The sequence below is a fragment of the Bubalus bubalis genome, chromosome 17, assembly GCF_019923935.1.
Source record: "Bubalus bubalis isolate 160015118507 breed Murrah chromosome 17, NDDB_SH_1, whole genome shotgun sequence".
In the NCBI taxonomy this organism is placed as follows: Eukaryota; Metazoa; Chordata; class Mammalia; order Artiodactyla; family Bovidae; genus Bubalus; species Bubalus bubalis.
In genome coordinates this window covers 20,851,367-20,874,660 of record NC_059173.1, presented here as the reverse complement: position 1 = coordinate 20,874,660, position 23,294 = coordinate 20,851,367, and the positions used below count along the sequence as shown (strand labels likewise).

The 23,294-nt window shown below is 46.8% G+C and overlaps 1 protein-coding gene across 1 annotated transcript in view; it reads right to left on the bottom strand.

Moving 5' to 3' along the window:
- The window catches only part of DNAH10 (dynein axonemal heavy chain 10), a 161,409-nt gene that overhangs the window by 13,589 nt on the left and 124,526 nt on the right, over positions 1-23,294 (bottom strand). The window contains exons 58-68 of the mRNA XM_006056319.4: positions 18,700-18,881; positions 16,515-16,651; positions 14,678-14,895; positions 11,590-11,811; positions 11,246-11,393; positions 7,115-7,394; positions 5,706-5,935; positions 4,705-4,978; positions 2,081-2,185; positions 1,526-1,680; positions 752-906 (exon numbers count right to left, since the gene is read on the bottom strand). Coding sequence (XP_006056381.4) covers positions 752-906; positions 1,526-1,680; positions 2,081-2,185; positions 4,705-4,978; positions 5,706-5,935; positions 7,115-7,394; positions 11,246-11,393; positions 11,590-11,811; positions 14,678-14,895; positions 16,515-16,651; positions 18,700-18,881 — 2,106 coding nt within the window. The remainder of the gene's footprint in view (positions 1-751; positions 907-1,525; positions 1,681-2,080; positions 2,186-4,704; positions 4,979-5,705; positions 5,936-7,114; positions 7,395-11,245; positions 11,394-11,589; positions 11,812-14,677; positions 14,896-16,514; positions 16,652-18,699; positions 18,882-23,294) is intronic.

Genomic DNA, 23,294 nt, shown 5'->3' with positions numbered 1-23,294 from the left:
TTTCACCTGTTTCTTTTTTATAAATTTTTTATGAAGTATAGTTGATTTATAATGTTGTGTTCATTTCAGATGTACAGCGAAGTGATTCAGTTATATATATTCTTTTACAGATTCTTCTCGTACCTAGGTTATTAAAAAATATTGAATATAGTTTCCTGTGCTATATAGTAGGTCCTTGTTGTTTGTTTATTTTATATGTCATAGTGTGTATATGTTAATCTCAGATTCCTAGTTTATCTCTCCCCCTCCCCACCTTTTCCCTTTGGTAACCATAAGTCGGTTTCTATGTCTGTGAGTCTGTTTCTGTTTCGTAAATAAGTCCATTTGTATCATTTAATAATTAAATTCACTTATTTACTATTAATTGTTGTTGCTGAGTAGCTAAGTCATGTCCAACTCTTTGGGATCCCATGGACTGTAGCCCGCCAGGCTCCCCTGTCCATACAATTATTTACTATTAATACTTATTATTTATATATAACATTGCTATATAGTAATGTACTATAGTTATGTGCTTATGATAACCAGTACTAAAATTAATTTCACCTGTTCCTTTGTGAATGCGGCCACCAGAAGACTTCTACTTACAAAAGTGGTTCACATTGTATTTCTCTTGAAAGGCGCTGTTCCTGAGTGGCTACCAAATTGTGCTCTCTGGAGCTGGCCACGCCTGCCATCCATGAGCCCAGGAGGAGGTAACATTAGGTATCCTACCCCACAGAAAGGACCAAGCAGACACAAGCTCACTTACTTCTCTCCCATTGTTATAGTCACGTAGTCAGTCACGGCCCGATACACCCGGTCCACACGGAAACAGCGCAAAATAAGCAACTTCTGGAAAGGGGTGATGTTGACATCGTAACCCAGAGGGAATGGAAACTGCTCCAGGGAATCCAGGTCATACCACTGGGGAAAGCAAAGAATATGCATGGTGGCATCAACTCAGAAATGAGATAGGGCCCCCTTTTTAGGTGAAGGTCTCAAAAGCCTCTGTAAAGGGATGAAATTTACAGGCGATTTTAGGTAGCTCTGTCATTTTTTTTTTATCCTCCAAAACTGTGAACTTTAGAAAGAAAGGAACTGAGCCTTATTATAACACTGTTGAGTCGTTGAGTCCACAGTGCCCATCAATGGACACAGTCAATCCACAGAGGCTCAGAAAGTGTCTTGGATGAATGGATGGCTGGACAGATAGACGGATGGATGGATGCATGGACAGATATTAATAGATAAATGGATGGATGGATGGATGGGTACACAGATGGACAGATGGGTGGATGGATAGATGAAAGGGTGGATGGACAGAGAGATAAACATAGGGACAGAAAGATGGATGGTTCTCCCACAAAACTAGCTGAACCAGATAAAGGAGGATTCCATCAGGGAGGTGGAGGGCCTTGGCTACCCTCTGCATGAGTCACTCAGAGACATATCTTCTCACTTGTAAGGAGTTAGGCTACAGATTAAGCATGGAGATTGCCAACATGCAAGGAAGGGAAGAAGCAGAAAGGGAACATGAGCTCACCTCCTGCCAGACAGTCAGATGTTTCTCCACATCAGCAGGAAGATTCCCAAAGTTGTCTGGAAATACCTCTGACAGAAGCATGATATCTTCCCATCCCTGGTCAGACAACCAAGCACAGGGCTTGGTTCGTTTGCTTTTCTCCAGGGAAATGTTTCCTAATGACAACAGGAGAGATGTAAACAGCTGACATCACACCAGGAAGTGCAAGCAGCTCTATACTGGGACTTCTCTCACTTTGGGGGAAATTCACTTCTCAAAATGGGTTGGAAAGAGAAGGGGGCATTGGCTTCCTCGTCACTGACTGTGACTCCAGCCAGGAAGCTCTGAGTGGCTTCCAGTCTCAGGGTGGCCTTAAGGCAGAGCCTGGTTGCTCTAAATTAACTCAAACCATATCTGAGGCTGGAACTGTCAACTGAGATGTTTACTAAAGCAGTGCTACTGGAAGTCAGGTTTTAAGGATGGAAAATGACTGTTGTTGTTTAGTGAACAAACTCATATGCATGTGCACTGTGGGTCCAGGGAGTTGGAAAGCATGAAACGAGACAAGCTCATTACCTTTCAAGAAGAAATCTAATTCTTCCTGGGGGACTCTCCCCTCTGCTTGTTCTATCTTGATAGTCATATTGAAAGAAAAAAGTAACTTGTGCCTCTCAAACAACCCTGAAGAGAAACAACAAATGGGTCTGGATAAAATAAATATATTTAAACACTAGGTTTCTTATGCATGACTTGCTTAAATTTTAGAGAAATGAGATGAAACACCTCAACTGCACAGCTAGGTGCATTTAGTGCCCATGAATATCTGAGTGCAAAACCGACCTTGGGGACTTCCCTGGTAGTCCAGGGGATGGGAGTCTGCCTTCCAATGCTGGGGATACAGGTTTAATCCTCAGTCAGGAAACCAGGGTCCCGCATGCCATGGGGCAACCTAGCCCACCCATCACAACTAGACAGAAGTCCACGCCCTGCAAATGGAGAAGTCTGCACACCGCAGTGAAGAGCCCTAGCACCACATTTAAGACCCAGCACAGCCAAAAAACAAAAAACACATGAACTCAACTGACAGTCATGCTCAAAAGTGCAGTGGGCAGTGACCCTCACTTGTATGTATCAGAAATGGTCATGTCTCTGGGCAGCACTAACCACACCCTCTTGGGAAGAGGAGGGGGGTCCCCAAGCTGATGAAGGGCAGTATGATGGAGGTTCAGGGCCACCTTCTGAATGGAGTGCTAGTCAATTACCCAAAACTCAAAGCAAAAGCTCTTACAGTAGAAAAGACGCTATTAGCAACTTTCTATAAAGGGTCAGAGAGTGAATTATCTTGGCTCTGCAGGCTAAACAGTCTCTGTCATAACTACTCAACTCTGCCACTGTACTGTGAAAGCCACCATGGACGGATATGTATAGAAATGGGCATGGCTGTATGCCAATAAAACTTTATTTACAAAAGCATACAGTGGGCCAGATATGGCCAGTCTCTATTACAGAGTAGGCTCATTCCATCAACAGACTCTTTATGAATAGGAAGATGCAAAACAATAGAGTTCTTTTTTTTTTAACCAGAAAAAATATGTCCTGGAAAAAAAAGTGTAAGTCAAAATCTGAGATTTGAATTCTACCTTATATGTGTTAGAAGGGTTGGTTACTTAAGTGAGACCTATAGGAACAATAGTCCTCAACAATTTTCCTGCCTAACTGGTATGAGCTGAATTATGTCTCCCGAAAATCTATAAGTTGAAGCCCTAATCCCCCATACCTCAGAATTGGAGACAGGACTTCTAAGAGGTGATTAGGTTATTCAGCCATTTAAAAAAAAAAAGAACAAAATAAACTATTTTCAGTGACATGGATGGACTTAGGGATTGTCGTACTGAATGAAGTAAGTTAAACAGAGATAGACGAATATCATACGATAGCACTTCTATGTGGAATCTAAAAAATGGTACCAATGAACCTATTCACAAATCAGGACAAGCGCCACAGATATAGAAAACAAACTTACGGTTACCAAGGGGGAAAGGAAATGGGGAGGGATAAATTGGGAGATTGGGATGGACATACACATACAGTTATAAAACGGCTTCTCAGGTGGCGCTAATGGCAAAGAACCCACCTGCTGATGCAGGAGACATAAGAGACGTGGGTCCGCTCCCTGGGTCAGGAAGATCCCCTGGAGGGGGGAATGGCAACCAATTCCAGTATTCTTGCCTGGAGAATCCCCATGGAGAGAGAAGCCTGGAGGGCTACAGTCAATGGGGTCGCAAAGAGTTGGACATGACTGAAGAAACTTAACATGCACACAGGCATGTATAAAATAGATAGCTATTGCAGCCATGAAATTAAAAGATGCTTACTCCTTGGAAGGAAAGTTATGACCAACCTAGATAGCATATTCAAAAGCAGAGACATTACTTTGCCAACAAAGGTCCGTCTAGTCAAGGCTATGGTTTTTCCAGTAGTCATGTATGGATGTGAGAGTTGGACTATGAAGAAAGCCGAGCACCAAAGAATTGATGCTTTTGAACTGTGGTGTTGGAGAAGACTCTTGAGAGTCCCTTGGACTGCAAGGAGATCCAACCAGTCCATTCTAAAGGAGATCAGTCCTGGGTGTTCATTGGAAGAACTGATGCTAAAGCTGAAACTCCAATACTTTGGCCACCTCATGCGAAGAGTTGACTCATTGGAAAAGACTCTGATACTGGGAGGGATTGGGAGCAGGAAGAGAAGGGGATGACACAGGATGAGATGGCTGGATGGCATCACCGACTCAATGGACATGGGTTTGGGTGAACTCTGGGAGTTGGTGATGGACAGGGAGGCCTGGCGTGCTGCGATTCATGGGGTCGCAAAGAGTCGGACATGACTGAGTGACTGAACTGAACTGAACTGAAGGACCTCCTGTCTAGCCCAGGGAACTCTACTCAATACTCTGTAATGACCTATGTGCAAACAGAATCATAAAAAGTGGATATATGCAACTGATTCACTTGGCCGTACACCTGAAACTAACACAGCATTGTATAACAACTGTACACCAATAAACATGAATTCAAAAAATAAAATGAGGTGTTTAGGATGGGTCCTCACCCAATCTGACTGGTGTTCTTATAAGAAGAAAACATTTGGACACACAGATACACAAGGCACATTGGTCCTAATCATTGCAAAGAGGTACTTACCTGTACAGCCATAGTTATAGATGTTGAAGGTCAACGTGTCCATAATGTTCTTCAATCGCTTCATAAGAATGGAGTCAGGCAGCGACTTCTTGAGCGACAAGCCGAAGACCTCCAGGAAGGCGATCAGGGAGTACTGGTACATGGAGTTGACCAGCGCCATCTCTGACAGCACGAAGAACAGGATGGCCCCCCTCCGGGCGGCCGGCCGGTAGCCATCCCGCAGCCGGTCAATGTCCAGGGCTGTCTTCTCCGCCAGCTTGAGCTTCTCTGATACCTAAAGAAGAGCTGCGTGTTGCCACTTAAGGCCATAACCAGGAAGACTTACGAACTAGGGGCAAAAAGTAAGAAGCCGGGAGTGAGGGAGAGGGTGGCAGCAAAGAAACCCAGGAGGTGCTCATAGGAAGGGCTCCCACCCTCTTTCGAGGTGTAGATAGGGATTTGTGGCTTGACTCCCATGGCCCTGTGCCCCCTTCTTCTAATAACCGTCCCTGAGTTTGATTTTGAGACACGATTTCCTCCTTTCATTCATATGTAGGGCTCAACCCCATCTCTAGGAAAGCAGCATGTGACTCAGGTCCCACTAATCCACACGTGGCATCCCAAGGCCATGGGAGTGACTTGGGGTGAACATGTGATGTAGAAGATTCTCACACTTCTCTTCGGGGAAAGTAAAGGGACAAACCCAGCCTGTGACCATGAGGGAAGCTTGGCTCCACAGGGAGGCAGAGAAGGAAGCCAACACAGCAGGAAGTCCAGCCCAGACATGGAGAAACACTGTGTCTTAATGATGTTTGGAGTCCTGGATCCATCCCTGCCTGAAGCCATTCTGGACTTTCCTGTTTTCTAAGAGGATAAATTCTCTTTGGACTTAAGACAAGTGGAGCTGGGTTTTCTATCACTCTTGGTAGAAAGAGGTTGACCTGAGGCACAGGGGTCCCTGGGAACACCCCTGGGACTCCAGGGCCAGGATGGAAGTATTTTCCCTCCATTGCAGTTCATACCTCCGTAGCTTTGGACTTGGTCTCCTCCAGGGTCTGCACCAACTCCACATTGTCCAGCATGTTCCCCGTGGAGGTGGCCAGCTCCCGGAGGAGGGAGTCCTCCAAGTCCTTCAGCAAGTTCTTGTTCTCACTCGTCTCCTGGATAAGGTGCTCCCTCTGCTCCTCCAGCTCGCGCCTCTCGTAGGCTACCAGCACGCTCAGCAGCTGGTCTTCCAGGCCTTTCAGTGTGACTGTGGGGGGACAGAGGGAGGCCCTTTACTGCTGTCCCCCCAACAAGCTGGTCTCTGTGTGTTCTCCCCTACACAGTAGTGCCTGGGATGACAGGAGGGTGGGCCCAGCATCTCAGGAACATGAGGACTCACTCTTCTATCAAAACCATTCTTCAGGGAGGTTCAAGAGGGAAGGACATATGTACACCTATGGCTGATTCATGTTGATGTTTGATAGAAACCAACACAATTATCCTTCAATTAAAAAATAAATTAATTAAAAAACATTATAAAGCCCCAGGTGAAAAATATTGGACAGATTGAAACAGAGATGCTGTTACATGGAGAGGTGAACAGCAAGGGAGATGATGCATTAAGATCAAATTCGGGGCTCCTACACTTGGGGGGACCCTTGCTGAAAGCATAACCCAATTCTTTCTGGCCATACCTCATGGCTTGCGGGTACTCAGTTCCCCAATCAGGGATCGAACCCAAGCCCTTGGCAGTGAAAGCACCCAGTCCTAACCACTGGGCTGCCAGGGAATCCCCTAAAGCCTACATAAACTTGATTAACCCATTGAGGAACCTGTGTGACCATCTAGAAAATGTGGAAGATGACGTTTGATTCCTAACAGAATTCAACTGAGAGGAAGAAGAAAACCTAAAACCAAGCCATATATTTAAATACACAAACAGAGAGTAGCTTTCTGCACCAGCAGAGAGGGGTCTCACCTGGCTCCAAGTGTGAATGTCTGAGTCCTGTGGTCCAGACTTATCACGTCTCAAGACACATAACTCATTGCCTTCTACAGGGCCCCAGAACCTTCTAGATATTCCTTCCTCATTAAGAACTTCTAGGTGTGTATGCTCAGTTGCTCAGTGATGTCCAACTCTTTGCAACTCCATGGACTATAGCCCACCAGGCTCCTCTGTCCAGGGGATTTCCCAGGCAAGAATACTGGAGTGGGTTGCCATTTCCTTCTCCAAGGGATCTTCCCAGTCCAGGAATCGAACCCAGGTCTCCCGCATTGCAGGCAGGTTCTTTACCTGCTGAGCCACTGGGGAAGCCCAAGAAATGATGGACTGACTATGAAAGGTGTGACCCAGAGAATGATTCACAATGAAATGAAGTCCCATGAGAGCCTCCAGCTCGAATGTGTCTCCACCTAAATTTGACACTGACCTTCTGTACATTCTTACCAGTATAATTGATCACCATGGCTTTCCCAAACACGGAAGGGCTGTATCTGGGGTTGGCCAGCTTGGTGTTCAGATACAGTCTGAAATTCGAATCATAGTCCACTTCCTTGTCTCCCAGAATGATAAACTGCCGTCCTTGGGAGACCTTGATGTTTTTTTCTAAGACATTGTCAATCACAGGGTCGATGTACTCATCCACATCGTGGAACAGGAAGGGGGTCCCGTACTTTATGGACATTTCCAGCTGCTTGAGGAAGTCGGGGTCATTAAAGGATGCCACCTGCAAGGGCGGGGAGGCAAAGACTAAGAATCAGCTGACTTGCCAAACTCAAGGGGAAAAAAAAATCCTTGGAGGTAGCAGTGGATGTGTGAGCACCTTGAAGGGAGGCAGAGAGAAAAACAGAAGAGGGACAGAAGCAGGGTGTGGAACCGGTATAAACCCAGAAATCCACGAGGGTCAGGCTCCGAGCAGCCTTATTCGAAAGCACAGTTCAGCAGCCAAAGGCGATCGGGAGAGGACTTCCCCAGTGGTCCAGTGATTAAGCATCCACCTTCTGGGCTTCCCTGGTGGCTCAGTGGTAAATAATCCACTTGCCAAGGCAGGAGACACGGGTTCAATCCCTGATCCAGGAATAACCCACATGCCATGGAGCAACTAAGCCCGTGCTCCACAGCTACTGAGCCTGCAGTCTAGATCCCCGGAGCCACAGCTACTGAGCCCACGGTGCCACAGCTCCTGAAGCCCACACACCCTAGAGCTTGTGCAGTGCAACAAGAGAAGCCATTGCGATGAGAAGCCCATGTACCACAGCTAGAGAGTAGCCCCCACTGCCCGCAACTAGAGAAAAGCCCATGCAGCAGTGAAGACCCAGCACAGTCAAAAATAATTTTTAAAAAAGTGATGAGCATAAAGGTTTTATGGTTTACATAAGGCTTTTTAAATTCAGTATTCTCTATAAATGAAAAAATCAGAATAAAAGAAGTGGAAAAAAAAAAGTGATCAGGAGAGAATCTCATCACATCTCTCAGAAAACCTCGAAAAGAGTCCAAACACTGAGCCCACAAAACACAAAAATGTTTGCGTTAATCTTCTCTCTTTTGTTCACTTCCCTCCAAACCTTGCAACTGCTTCCTGATCTCTTTCCTCAAAACATCTGTAAAAACTCTTCCTCTATTCCAGCCCCTGAGGCTTCCTCTTCCCTTCCTCTCTACCCTATTTTATTACATTGGTGTACTTAGCCTCTCACCCCATAAGTTGAACCCTCCCTCTTTATGACATAGGATGGGAGACTTCCCTGGTAATCCAGTGCATAAGGATCCACCTGCCATTGCAGGGGACACGGGTTTGATCCCTGGCCTGGAAAGACGCCCCATGACGCAGGGCAACTAAGTCCATGTACCACAACTACCAAGCCCTTGCTCTAGAGCCTGCAAGCGGCAACAGCAGAAGCCCACAAGCCCTAGAGCCCATGCTCCACAGCAAGAGAAGCCACTCCAATGAGAAGCCTACATACCACAACTACAGAGTAGCCCCTGCTCACTGCATCTAGAGAAAGCCCTCAGGCAGCAACAAAGACTCAGTGCAGCCAAAAATAAATAAATAAAATAAGAGCTATAATATCTGTTTTTAAAAAAAGAGATAGGATGGGAATAGGAGTAGGATTGGGGGCTAGGAGTGGGCTGGCAATTGCAAAACTCTCTGGCAGACTCAGGGAAGAGGGATGTCAAAAAATATTCCTGCATTAATGATACTTATCTCACAATAGCTATATGTGAAGTTTAGGGACAGATGTTCCCCTGACCTTGGGATGCTTCTTCTAAATGCATGTACATACCAGGAAGCAAGACCAGAAAAAATAAGGAAAAGATTTTTTAAAAATCATGAATTTGTTAATTATTTTAGTAATTGAGCCCCAGCGATTTCACCCAAGAAAATTAAAAACACATGCCCACAAAAAACTTGCACATGAATGTTCACAGCAGCACAATTCAGGACAGCCAAAGAGTAGAAAAAACACAAATGTCCATCAGCTGATATGTAGATAAACAGCTTGTGGTCCATCCATGCAATGGACTACTATTAAGCCCTGAGAAGGAGTGAAGTACCGTTACACACTACAGTATGTGTTGATTAAGTGTTTGGAAACACCATGGTTACTGCTTAACACGTATTTGGAGACAAAATGCATCCCTCAAACATTTATCGAGTCCCCTGTTAGATCCTGGGTTCTGCTGAGTCCTGGACTTGAACAAAGTCTTTTAAAAATGTTGGATTTGCTAAGAAGGGAAAATGAACTTTGAAAAACATGTTACTAAGTGAAAGAAGACAGTCACAAAAGGCCACAGGCTGTATGATCCCATTCACTGGAAATGTCCAGAATACACAAATGTATAGAGATGCATAATACATCAGTGGTTGTCAGAGGCTGGCGTGGGTGAGTGGGCGGGAGGGGAAGTGAAGGTTTGGGAGGTGGTGATGGTTAAAGGACACAGTATTTCTGGGGGAAAGTGATAGAAGCTGGCCCTGCTGATTGTTACACAACTCGGTGTGTAATATACTAAAACCCGTGGAACTGTATGCTTCCAATGGGGGGACTGTATGGCAGGCAAATTTTATCTCAATCAAGCCCCTCCCCTGCCCTCCAAAAAGAAAGTGATCAAGCAGCTAAGGCCTCCCAGCCCTGCTCTGCTTTGGCAGGATGCAAAGATGAATAAAGTACTGCTTTTGCCTGGACGTGGAACAACAGACTGGTTTCACATCGGGAAAGGAGTACATCAAGGCTGTCACCCTGCTTATTTAACTTATATGCAGAATACATCATGCGAAATGCTGGGCTGGATGAAGCACAAACTGGAATGAAGATTGCCGGGAGAAATATCAATAACCTCAGATACTCAGATGACATCATCCTTATGGCAGAAAGCAAAGAAGAACTAAAGAGCCTCTTGAAGAAAGTGAAAGAGGAGAGTGAAAAAGTTGGCTTAAAACTCAACATTCAGAAAACTAAGATCATGGCATCCGGTCCCATCACTTCATGGCAAATAGATGGGGAAACAATGGAAACAGTGACAGACTTTATTTTGGGGGGCTCCAAAATCACTGCAGATGATGACTGCAGCCATGAAATTAAAAGATGTTTGCTCCTTGGAAGAAAAGCTATAACCAACTGAGACAGCATATTAAAAAGCAGAGACATCACTTTGCCAACAAAGGTCTGTCTAGTCAAAGCTATGGTTTCTCCAGTAGTCATGTATGGATATGAGAGTTGGACTATAAAGAAAGCTAAGCGCCAAAGAATTGATGCTTTTGAACCGTGGTGTTGGAGAAGACTTGAGAGTCCCTTGGACTGCAAGGAGATCAAACCAGTCAATCCTAAAGGAAATCAGTCCTGAATATTCATTGGAAGGACTGGTGCTGAAGCTTAAACTCCAAAACTTTGGCCCCCTGATAAGAACTGACTCACTGGAAAAGACCCTGCTGCTGGGAAAGATTGAAGGCTGGAGGAGAAGGGGATGACAGAGGATGAGATGGTTGGATGGCATCACTGACTCGATGGACATAAGTTTGAGCAAGCTCCAAGAGCTGGTAATAGACAGGGGAGCCTGGCGTGCTGCAGTCCATGGGTCTCAAAGAGTCGGACATGACTGAGTGACAGAACTGACTGAACTGACTTTGCCTTTAGGTTGCTCAGAGCCTGGGAGGCAACAGACAGGGCAAAAAAAGTGTTAGTAACTCAGTCGTGTCCGACTCTTTGTGATCCCATGGACTGTAGCCCACCAGGCTCCTCTGTCCATGGGATTTCCCAGGTAAGAATACTGGAGTGGGTTGCCATGCCCTCCTCCAGGGGATTTCCCAACCCAGGGATTGAACCTAGGTCTCCTGTATTGCAGGCAGATTCTTTACTGTCTGAGCCACCAGGGCAAAGCATAGGGTCAGATTCAAGGTGGTTCACAAGCCACCCTCCAAGACTCAATGGGGTGGAGGGCCCAGGAAGGGGACAGTCTGCCTGGGGCCTCAGGATGGTGGCATTTCAGCTTGGTCTTCCTGGAGGCTGGGGAATACTGGGGAGAACAGAGCCGGGCCCCAGTGCAGCAGGAGGGCGAGGACATGGAGGGAGGGGGCGGCCGTACCCGCAGGTTGTTCTTCTCCTCTTTTCTCTTTATCCAGTTGAGGGCCTGCTGCTGGGGGTCGATGCAGAGGGGGAAGCGGCTGGCCCGGGTGGTGAGGATGCCGTTCTGAACCGAGAGCTCGTCGGGGGGCAGCCCCTGGGAGCCCCACCTGGAAGGGACAGCGACAGGGGAAATGGGGACTTTTCTGGCTGAGTTGTGAACTGACTGGGAGCATCCAAATCGGGGAAGCTGGGCGCTCAGCTGCTCCCTGCAGTCTCTGTGAAGGTGGGTTAGGCAGGCACGCCGCCAGCTCTGCACGCTGCCCCGAGGCGCCCCTGGTCCTCCCAGCTCGGGGTCGCCCTCACCTGCTGATCTCCACGTCGTCGGTGAGCAGGTTCTCCAGTCGGAAGGGCTGGCTCAGGGGTATCCCCCGCTCCAGGACGTCGTTTTGCCACACCTGGTTGACCATCTCATCCCGGAATTCCCACGTGAAGGCGCCCTCATAGCTCAGGAAGGCTGCGCACAGCAGGCAGTCGCCCAACAACTTCACCCGCCGGTGCATCAGCTCATCCAAATCGTTCAGCCACCTGGCACAGGAGACGGGAGGCAGGGGCTGCCCTGAGTCAGCACCTTCCGGCACAACCCAGGAACCTTCTAGAAGAACCAGCCTGACTTATGGCCGGGAGGGGGCTCGCCAGAAGGAAACGTTTCCTGAGATACTCTTTTCTTGTTGAGAACAGAGACCATTGGCTCACTTTGCCAGTTCCCCACCTAGCGAACCCAATGTTTTCAAATGCTTTGTTCAATCCCAGGTGCTCGGCAGAACCCAGCATCTAACCGGGGCCTCGATAAATGTTTGGGGGATACATTTGGTCTCAAAGATATGCGTTAAGTTGTAATTGAATTGTTTCCAAACGCCTAACTAATAGCTTATAAACATGCCAGCAGAGCATGAGCCCCTATCCTACTGGGTGACAAAATTCTGACCAAGAAAAAAGAAAGCAGGTGTTTCATTTGGCCTCTTCTGGTAAGCGGCCAAAGTTAGTGTTTATTTGGCTGTGCCAGGTCTTCATTGCAGCACATGGGGTCTTCCCGATCTTCATCAGGCCATGGGATCTGGTGGGGCATGGGAAACTCTTCAGTTAGCGGCATGTGGGATCTAGTTCCCTGACCAGGGATGGAACCCAAAAGAAAGAAAGCACCTAGTCGTGTCCAACTCTTGCGATCCCATGGACTGTAGCCTGCCAGGCTCCTCTGTCCCTGGGATTCTCCAGGCAAGAATACTGGAGTGGGTTGCCATTTCTTTCTCTAGAGGAACTTCCCGACCCAGGAATTGAACCCAGGTCTCCCACATTGCCAGCAGATGCTTTACCGACTGAGCTACACAGGAAGCTATGTGGGGTGGAACCCGGGCCCCCTGCATTGGGAGCATGGAGCCTTAGCCACTAAACCACCAGGGAAGCCCTTCTAGATTTTAGACATATTGAAAATGGTTTGTTTCCCACAAGCAAACAATATTTTCCAGCATTTTCCATACATTTTTACAGGTTTCAGTTTAGAAACTGCATCACGTCCAGTGGACCATCTATGGCCCAGTGATCCTCTTGCCCGTAAGCATCAAACATCTCCACCTGCTTAAAAGTGAAGGTCAGGAGTGAACCAGCCACAAGGGGTGCCAGCAACAGAGAAGGTCCTCCTCCAGACAGGTCCAGAAGGGACTTGGGGTTAAAGGTCATCGAGAAACAAACATTCTGTTCAGTGTGGAGATTCTTTAAAAAACTGGAAATAGAACTGCCATATAACCCAGCAATCCCACTACTGGGCATACACACCGAGAAAACCAGAATTGAAAGAGACACGTGAACCCCAACATTCATCGAAGCACTGTTTATAATAGCCAGAACATGGAAGCAACCTGGATGTCCATCGGCAGACGAATGGATAAGAAAGCTGTGGTACATATATGCAATGGAATATTACTCAGCCATTAAAAAGAACACATTTGAATCAGTACTAATGAGGTGGATGAAACTGGAGCCTATTATACAGAGTGAAGTAAGTCAGAAAGAAAAACACCAATACAGTATACTAACGCATATATATGGAATTTAGAAAGATGGTAATGATAACCCTGTATGCGAGACAGCAAAAGAGACACAGATGTATAGAACAGTCTTTTGGACTCTGTGGGAGAAGGCAAGGGTGGGATGATTTGAGAGAATAGCATTAAAACATGTATATTATCATATGTGAAACAGATCACCAGTCCAGGTTTGATGCATGAAGCAGGGTGCTCAGGGCTGGTGCACTGGGATGACCCTGAAGGATGGGATGAGGAGGGAGGTGGGAGGGGGGTTCAGGATGGGAAACATATGTATACCCATGGCTGATTCATGTCAATGTATGGCAAAACCTGCTACAATATTGTAAAGTAATTAGCCTCCAATTAAAATTTAAAAAAAGAAACAAACATTGCCAGGCTCCAGGGTACAGCTTCTCCCTGTCTCCACCGCTGCATTGCCTCTCCTTAACAGTCATGCAGTAACACTGCTGCTAAGTCACTTCAGTCGTGTCTGACTCTGTGCGACCCCATAGACAGCAGCCCACCAGGCTCCGCCGTCCCTGGGATTCTCCAGGCAGGGACACTGGAGTGGGTTGCCATTTCCTTCTCCAATGCATGAAAGTGAAAAGTGAAAGTGAAGTTGCTCAGTCGTGTCTGACTCTTAGCGACCCTGTGGACTGCAGCCCACCAGGCTCCTCCATCCATGGGATTTTCCAGGCAAGAGTACTGGAGTGGGGTGCCAGTGCCTTCTGAGACCTAATTTTTAAAATTTTTAAATTTTTATATTATATATATATATAGAGAGAGAGAGAGAGAGAAAGAGAGAGGAGACTTCCCTGGTGGTGCAGTAAGTTGCAGAAGGTTGCAGAAAGTCAACCTCCTTGACTTTCAAGAAGGTTCAATCCCTGGTCAGGGAACAAGGATCCTACATGCCTCATGGCCAAAATACCAAAACATAAAATAGAAGCAATATTGTAACAAATTCAATCAAGACTTTAAACATCAAAAAAATCTTAATTAAAGAAAAAGAATCTATAAAACAGGCATTATCCATCTTAGACATGATAATAGTAAAATCAGAACTTTTTCACATGGTTTTCAGCACAAAATGCAGTGTGGAATAAAGATTCCATATGGCGAGAAATTCTGTTGCTGATGTTCACTCACAAACCACAAGGTTTTCAGACTTTCCCTGGTGGTCCAGTGGTTAAGACTCCATGCTCGCAATGCAGGGGGCCTTGGGTCGATCCCTGGTGAGGGAATTGGATCCCACATACCACAACTAAGACCCAGTGCAACCAAGAAACAAACAAATAAATATTAATTTTTTAAAATCCCCTCAAAGTGTGGCCTAGAGCCACTTAGCAGGAGGGCCCATTACTCAGGCTGACCTGACATTCTCTGAGCCCAACCCCGAGATGAGCTTGTCGGCCGCAATCAGCCGTCTCTCCATGATCTCGGCTTCCTCTTGCAGCTTCTGCTTCTCCAGTATGGCCGCCTCATATTTGGCCCCCAGAGCTTCCAGTTCCCTCTGGATCGCTGCCAGCTCATTCTGGATCTTCTCCAGCTCACGTTTGGTAAGGAAAAAATTCCGCTCCAGCCTGGCCACCTAAGTGAAGACAATTTCCAAAACAGTAGGCAAAAGGATAGTTGTGAGGTGGGGATAAAACAGTCTCACACCTGGCTTATGTCCACCTGCATTTCTTTTTTTTTTTTTTTGACCGTGCCATGCAGCTTGTGGGTTCTTAGTTCCCCGACCAGGAACTGAACCCAGGCCCACGGCAGTGAAAGCACTGAGTCTTAACCACTGAACTCCACCTGCATTTCTATCATTGTCCCTATCCTCTGGGGCCACCCATAGCAAGGCACGTGGCTTCTCCTCTTAGGAACCTTTTCAATGGTTTAATGCAAAATCCCACATCACATTAGAAAAAAGATGTCCTGTACTGAGTTAGCAGACAACTTAATTTTCATGTGAATTAAGGTCCCAGTAAGAGGACCCTGTGACTCTAAGTCCAAAACTCAAAAAAAATCATTGAAGACTGTGTGTGTGTTTGTGTGTGTGTGTTCAGTAACATCAATCGTATCCAACTCTTTTGTGACCCCAGTGGACTGTAGCCCACCAGGCTCCTCTGTCCGTGGGATTTTCCCATCAAGAATACTTGAGTGGGTTGCCATTTCCTCCTCCAGGGATCTTCCTGACTCAGAGATGGAAGCTTCATCTCTGGCGTCTCCTGCATTGCAGGCAAATTCTTTACCACTGAGCCACCAGTGAAGCCCTGCATTGAAGATACTACCAGTCCTATTACGGCTTCTAAGTTTTCTGAGTGACAAAATCCTGAGTTAAAACGCAATGTCAAAATATGTCTCGGGCATTCCCTGGTGGTTCCGTGGTTAAGAATCCACCTTCCAATGCAGGGGACATGGGTTCGATCCCTGGTAGGGTAACTAAGATCCCACATGCCTTGGGGCAACTAAGCTGGAGTGCTGCCATTACTGAGCCACAATCCGAGAAAAACCTGCATGCCACAACTAAGATCCTACACAGCCAAAAATAAATAAGTACAAACACGTCTCAAAATGATGGAATCAACCTTATCCAATTCTCTTTGTGTTGTGTCTTCTGTATGTTACTTTGACCCAGTGGTTCTCAACAGGGACTTATTTTGCCTCCCCCAAGGGACACATGGCAATGTCTGGAGACATTTCTGGTTGTTGAAACTTGGGGGCATCTAGTGGGTAGAGGCCAGGGATGCTGTTCAACATCCTACAATGCCCAGGACAGCTCCACAAAACAAAAAAAGATTCAATCCAAAATGGCAATAGTGCCAAGGATGAGAAACCCTGCATTAGCCTTCCCTCAAGAATGGTTTTCACCCTCTTTTATTCAAAAATCTTTCACAGTGTTATATGGGAGAGAAGTCTGGGGGAGAATGGGTACATGTATACATATGGCTGAATCCCTTCGCTGTCCACCTGAAACTATCACACATTGTTAATTAGCTACACTCCAATATAAAATTAAAAGTTAAAAAAAATCTTTCAGCCTTTGGCTCTGTCAGTTCACATGACATCTAAATGAGAGCTGTATGTACTTTGGGAAAAATGTTTATGTGGTTTAAAATGAGAACCTTGCCAGAATTTTTCCAGTAAAGCTGTGGACACGTTCATTCTGACTGCAAAATTATCTCTTAGCAGAAGTGAGCAGGGCTTACAGATGGGCAGTACCTTGTCTCTTTTGGGTTTGATTTCTTTAAAAACATCACAGTAACCCATCACAGCTTCAACAAACTTCAGCATCCCCAGGCCTGCCTTGCTCACGGCTTCCATTTCCTCGGTCGTGGTATTGAGGGTCTTCAAGAGGCCTAAAGGTCAAAGATGCAATGATCTCACTGAGCAATGAGCTTTGTCTCAGGAAAATAAAATGAGAAATAAGCTACCTATGGACAAAGCAAGTGTAACTAGTTCCTTACTCCCGGTAATCCTGTGAGAGGGATTGGAGAGCTCTCCCACAGATAACAGGGGGATCCAACCTTAAATGAGTTCTTTGTGAGTGGCTGTTTAAGATGTGAGTAGGGGGCACAGGTTACTGCCACCCAGGGCATCCTGTGACACAGGCACTCTGTGTGACACCCGGAAGGCCCTGGAGACCCAAGGCACCAGCGAGGACTCCCAGCTGGGCACCAAGGTGGCTCAGAGCTGGCAGTTAACTGGGGTTCATTTAACTGTCATCATGGGGGCACCATCACCTCCACCTGCCCTCTTACTCTGGAAGCAAATTCACCTAAATGGAAACCCATCCAAGGATCGGGTAAAGGGAGCCCCTTGGGTTTCTGTAGTTGTTATCCTTCCGGTTTTAATTAGCTTTGTTTTTAAGTGGCTGATGATAAAGTTCTGTACTGATGATAAAGTTCTGAATAAGCCATCATGATAAACAGTGACACACATGTGTATATGCCTGAACGAAGACTAACATCATTCCCACTGGCTAAGCTCTGGGGGTGGATCAGGAGTCAGGCTTAGCAGGAACTGTGTGGCTTCTGTAACTGAAAAGAAGGGAATGGGGTGGGTGGTGCTGGCTCGTCCTCCTCGCCCACCCCTCAGGGACCTGCAGAAGACATCATACAGGCAAGAGGCACAAGCAGAGTAGTCAAAGTTAGACCAGTTCTTTGTTTTTCTCCCCTGAATATCCATTTTGCCTAATTGAGCTGAAATTCACATAACATAAAATGAACCATGTTAAAGTGTATACACGTCAGTGGCATTTAGTAGAGTCACAAGATTCTGCAGGCCTCATCTCCACCTAGTTGCAAGACATTCTCATCATCTCAAAGGGAAACTTCACAGCTATTCAGCAATCACAACCCACTTCCCCTCCCCAGACACTGGCAAGCATTGATCTGCTTTCTGTCCCTATGGATTCGCCTATGGATATTTCATATAAATGGAGTTACAACACGTGACCTTTTGTGCCTGACTTCTTTCACTCGGCATCACGTGTTTGAGGTTCATCTGTGTTGTAGCATATGGCAGCTAAAACATAAATGAAGCTTATTCTTTTTTATGACCAAATAATATTCCACTGTGTGGATATTTTTGTTCTTGTTATCCATTCATCTGCTGATAGACACGAGGGTTGTCTCCACCTTTCGGCTATTGTCAGTAATGCTGTCAGGGACACTGCACATAAGCTTCTGCTTGAATATGTATTTTCTATTCTTTTGGGTATATACATAGGAGTGAAATGGTTGGGACACATGGTAATTCTATGATTAACCCTCTGAGGAACTGCCAAACTGTTTTCCACAAGATTTTATGTTTCTGCCAGCAACGTAAAAGGGTTGCAAGTTCTCCACATCCTCCCCAACACTTGCTGTTTTGTGTGGTTTTGTTTAAATTACACCATCTGAGTGGCTCTGAATGCTACCTCATTGTGGTTTGATGTGCATTTTCCTAGTGACCAGCATTAAGTGTAGTTTCATATGCTTTTTGGCCATCTGTCTATCTCTTTTGGAGAAATGTCTATTCCAGTCCTTTGCCCATTAGACCGATTCTTGGCACCACTATGCCCATCAGATAAGAAGCACAGAAGACAAGGTAGAGTGGACTCCGGAAGACAGCTGTGTTTCCTGCTAGGGAGAACTAGAGCTGTTGCTGAATTACACATTCATGGGGCATCCGCTGTCACTGCCCATCCAGCCACCACCCTCTGCTTCATGCAACTATGCCGCCATCTTCCTCTAGGGACAATCATTCCCGTTCTTCCATCGGCACAGCCACGGCAACACCATTTGGCCACCACGGGAGGGTGTGCCTGTGACAAGCCCCCTCCTCACCCTGCCTCCCTGCCCCAAAGACTGAACCACCAGATTGAGAACCAGCCTGGCTGTCCCCTCCATCCATCTGTGCTCACCTCTGATGTTCTTAACTTGGCTCTGGGTAATGGAATCAAAGTCGATTTCCATCAGAGACCTCAGGAAGTTGGGGTCGGACATCATGCCTTTGGCGGTTTTCCAGTTGAGTTCTTTGTAGCCTTTCATGATGAGGATGCATTCGCAGACCGTCTGCACCTGCTTCGGGGGCTTAGCAAAGGACCTGGGGGAGAAACAGACACGTATGAGGATCGGACGCAGGATCTGGCCAGGATCTGGCCCTAAGGAAGGTTCCAGAAAAAAATGGCTCGATGCAGAACCGTCTCTTGGAGGTAATACTGCATGGAGGCAAAGGGGATCACATCCCAACACCCACTTGGGTTCCTGGGGATGAGCTTTTCCAAGGGCAGGACTCAATCTCCATCAGGTGCCAGTTCAGGGTCCTAGATTCAGACCGGGCACCAGGAACACAGCAGGGCATCATTCAATGCAAACCCAGGCTGCCCCTGAATCAGCAGGGCAGGGTGGAGCCTGAGAATCTGTGTTTTTAATTACACCCTGGGGTGACTCCTCAGACTCTAAGTGGTAGAGTCATTATTGTCATGATCATCATCAACCTATTTTCCATTTACCAGATGAAGAAATGGGGCTCCAGTGCTTGGATGGCCTGCCTGTGTCTACACAGCCCGTGGGGTCCGAGGTCCCCGCAGCCTGGGCTCCTTCAGGCTGTGGAAATTGTTATCTGGCTTTGACAAAGCTAGACCATCACTCGGCTGCTCTGACACTTACAGGTCCAGCAGCCTCGGCCCTCCAGCGAACGGGAAATCTAAAAGGATCGGGAGAATGCAAGGCAGCATCGGCAGCGTGAAGACCCAAGAAGGAACGAGTGGCACACTGCTGGTACCCAGGGGGCCCGCTCGGCTGCCCGCTGCCCGGCCATGTCTCTACACGTCACACGAGGCGTGCAGGCACCAAAGCCGTGGAGACAGAATCAGAAGGAAAATGATGAAGAAAAAGGAAAGGAAAGGATTTGGAAAATGAAGAACTCCCCACCAAGGGCAAGGAGCAGCCTGGGGAGAGGCCAGAAGGCCCCAGAGGAGGGGGGCAGGGAGGGCCGGTGTCGGGGGAGAGAGACACAGAGAAAGAACAATCTGAGCCACACAGCAGCGTGGAGACTCTGAACCCGGCAACCATGCCCCCACCCCTCCCGGCCCCCACCCACTCACCCTCGCAGCACAGACACAAGCCAGGGCAATGCTCCAGCACAAAACCCAACCATTAAAGTAATGGCCCTGAGTCACCAGGGAAAGGCTCAATTATGCGGCGTTAGGCGCTTACGACAGCGGGGGATGCTGTCAACTGTTTTTAAAAGGTTCCCTTCGGGGCTGATGAAGACCAGGCCGGGCCACTGCTCTCTGAATAATCCAAGGAGGAGGGGGTCAGTGAGATGTTTTCAGACACAAGTGGGAAAGCGCCTCGGGGCAGTGTCCTGAGCCATTTGGACTGGTCCCAGGTTCTCAGCTTTCTCATCTGTAAAACGGGAAAGCGGAACCGGAAACTTGGAGCCCCCACAGCCTTTGAGTCTATGAAAGGGAAGCTCTCTGGGGTCAGTTTATGAACCGGTCCCAGGAACCTCGTTTATCCAGAACATGGTGTTGTGGTGCCAGATAACCAAGGAGTTTGCAATAGTAAGGTTACCAAACACTGTTTTATGAGTTAGATAAAATGGTATAAAAATAGGGAAAAAAGTTAAGATCACAAGTCTGAGAAATGAAAGTGTTTCTGATTCATCGGACTCTTTTCTTCTACCACAACAGAAACTTAGGGTGGGCTTCCCTGATGGTCCAGTGGTTAAGAATCCACCTTGCATTGCAAGGGACACCAGTTCGATCCCTGGTCTGGGAAGATCCCCCATGCCTCAGAACAACTGAGCCCTGGAGCCGCAACTACTGAGCCCACGTGCTCTGGAGCCCGCGCTCCGCAACAAGAGAAGCCACTGCAATGAGACGCCCACACACGACAACGAAGAGCAGCCCCTGCTCACCGCAACTAGGGAAAGCCCAAGTGCACCAAGGAAGACCCAGCACAGCCAGTAAATAAATAAATCTTTTTAAAAAAGAAGAAAGAAAGAAACTTAGGGAGAGACAGACGACAGACAGATGGAGGTGAAGTCATGCTGCCTTCCCTGGAGGAGAACACCAATTACAAGCTTTATTTTCCACCTCCCTTCACTCTACCCCAGACACTGTCTTTACTTTTCCCTCAAGCCACACTCCTTTCAGCCCCCTCTAGCCTCCATCCCATGTCCCATTTAAATATCACTTCCTGGGGTTCACCTTCCCTGACTACTCACCCCCCAGACTAGATCGGGTCCCCCATTATCCAGTCATAGCAACCCAAACCCTGCCTCCCTGACCTCTTCCTGGGTAATTTTATTGTTCACGCGATTCCCATGTGCATACTCATGCCTCCCCCAGACTGTGGGTTCCATGTGGTAAAGAGCCCCCAGGCTGGCTCACTGTCTCTCGGCCCCCATGCCAGCACAGGGTGGGCAGGCAGTAGGCACCCGATGGTACTGAATGAAGAAAAGGAAGAAAAGCAGAGTTGCAGACCAGTAACAAAGGGAGCCTTTTGTACTCCAGAGAAACATCCACTACTAATCTTCATTACTCCTAATCTCCCTGCCTTAACATTTAATGATTTCTGCAAAGGGGATTGAGCATTATAGAGAGGAAGTGCTATTTAAAGAATTAAAGGATTAGGGAATCATCAAGACCTAAGTGCTGGCTCATCACCCTTAACATCTAAATGGCCTAAACAAAGCCAGATTGTAGTCATCTGGATCGAAACTTATTAAATCCCAGGAAAAAATCCCAAAGAGATCAAAGATTTAAAGGTAAACAATTAAACTATAAAAGTATAGCATGAAACCACAGGGAGATTACTTTACAGTCTTCCAGTTGCAAGGCCTTTTAAATATGAGGTCATGGCAAAAAGCCACAAAATAAAATATCGCCAAAATCTACCTCATAAAAATAAAAATTTACACACAGCAAACACAAACACACACACAAACCACCTAAACAAAGTCAAATGGCTGGGACGCCCCTGGTGGTCCAGTGGTTAAGACTTCGCCTTCCAATGCAGGAGGTGGGGGTTTGACCCCTAGTCAGGGAGCTTAGAGCCTACATGCCTCTTGGCCAAGAAACCAAAACAGAAAACAGAAGCAATATTGTAACGAACTCAATAAAGACTTTAAAAATGATCCACATCAAACACAATTTTGTTTTTAAAGTCAACTGGCTGATGGAAAACTGGGAAAATTATTCGCAACTCACATCACACATAAAAAGCTAATCTCACTATTAATATAAAAAGCCCCTGGAAAGGGTAAGGGAAGCAAAAAAAAAAAAGCAACAGCAACAAAAACAATTCAACAACAGGCAAAGCACATAAAGCGTTCACAGAAAATGAACTACACAGACTCTTACACACATTTTTCACCTATTAAAAAAAAGGCAACTTCTCTCATCATAAGGGAGATGCACATTAGAACTAGACAAGTATCATTGTTCATCTATAAATAATCAAAAATCCAAGTGCTTAGTAGTGCCCTCTGTTGGTGAGGCCATGAAAAAGCAGGCACTCGCATGTACTGCCAGAGGGAGTACAAATCGGTTCCACAACTGCGGAGCGCATTAAGCAACAGCATGGGATCGCACACAGTCGGACAGGACTGAAGTGACTTAGCAGAAGCAGCAGCATAGACATAAACCCAGAGGAGGGAATGGCAACCCACTCCAGTATTCTTGTCTGGGATAATCCCATGGACACAGGAGCCTGGAGGGCTACAGTTCATGGGGTTGCAAAGAGTCGGATATGACTGAGCAACTGAGCATGCACTCACAGACAAAAACACACACAACTTTGCACCCAGCAATTCCACCTCTGAAAATGTATCCTTCCAGTGGACTTGGGCATAGTGAAGTAAGCATTATTCTTTGCCGCATTGTTTGGAAAGGCAAAATAAACTGGAAATAAGGTAAAAATGCATAAATTGGGGCTGATTAAATAAACGATAGTACAGCCATCCACGGAGAAGGCAATGGCACCCAACTCCAGTACTCTTGCCTGGAAAATCCCATGGATGGAGGAGCCTGGTGGGCTGCAGTCCATGGGGTCGCGAAGAGTCGGACACAACTGAGCAACTTTACTTTCACTTCTCACTTTCATGCATTGGAGAAGGAAATGGCAACCCACTCCAGTGTTCTTGCCTGGAGAATCCCAGGGACGGGGGACCCTGGTGGGCTGCCGTCTATGGGGTCGCACAGAGTCAGACACAACTGAAGCAGCTTAGCAGCAGCAGCAGCAGCAACAGCCATCCAAGGGTATGTGATGGGTTACTGTTAAGTAATGAGGAGGTTCCCATACATCAACACGCAAAATATCTTCAAAGTGTCTTTTTAATGGAAAAAGCCAAGATGCAGAAAATGATGTGTATTACCAATTATATTTTAAAAGGAAAGAAAAGAGAATATGTGGGTATCCCTTGTTCTACAACCCTTAGAGCCCAACATCAGGGACTGAAGAGACACTGGCACATCTGGTTGCCTTGAGCACGGGCAAAACCTCTCTG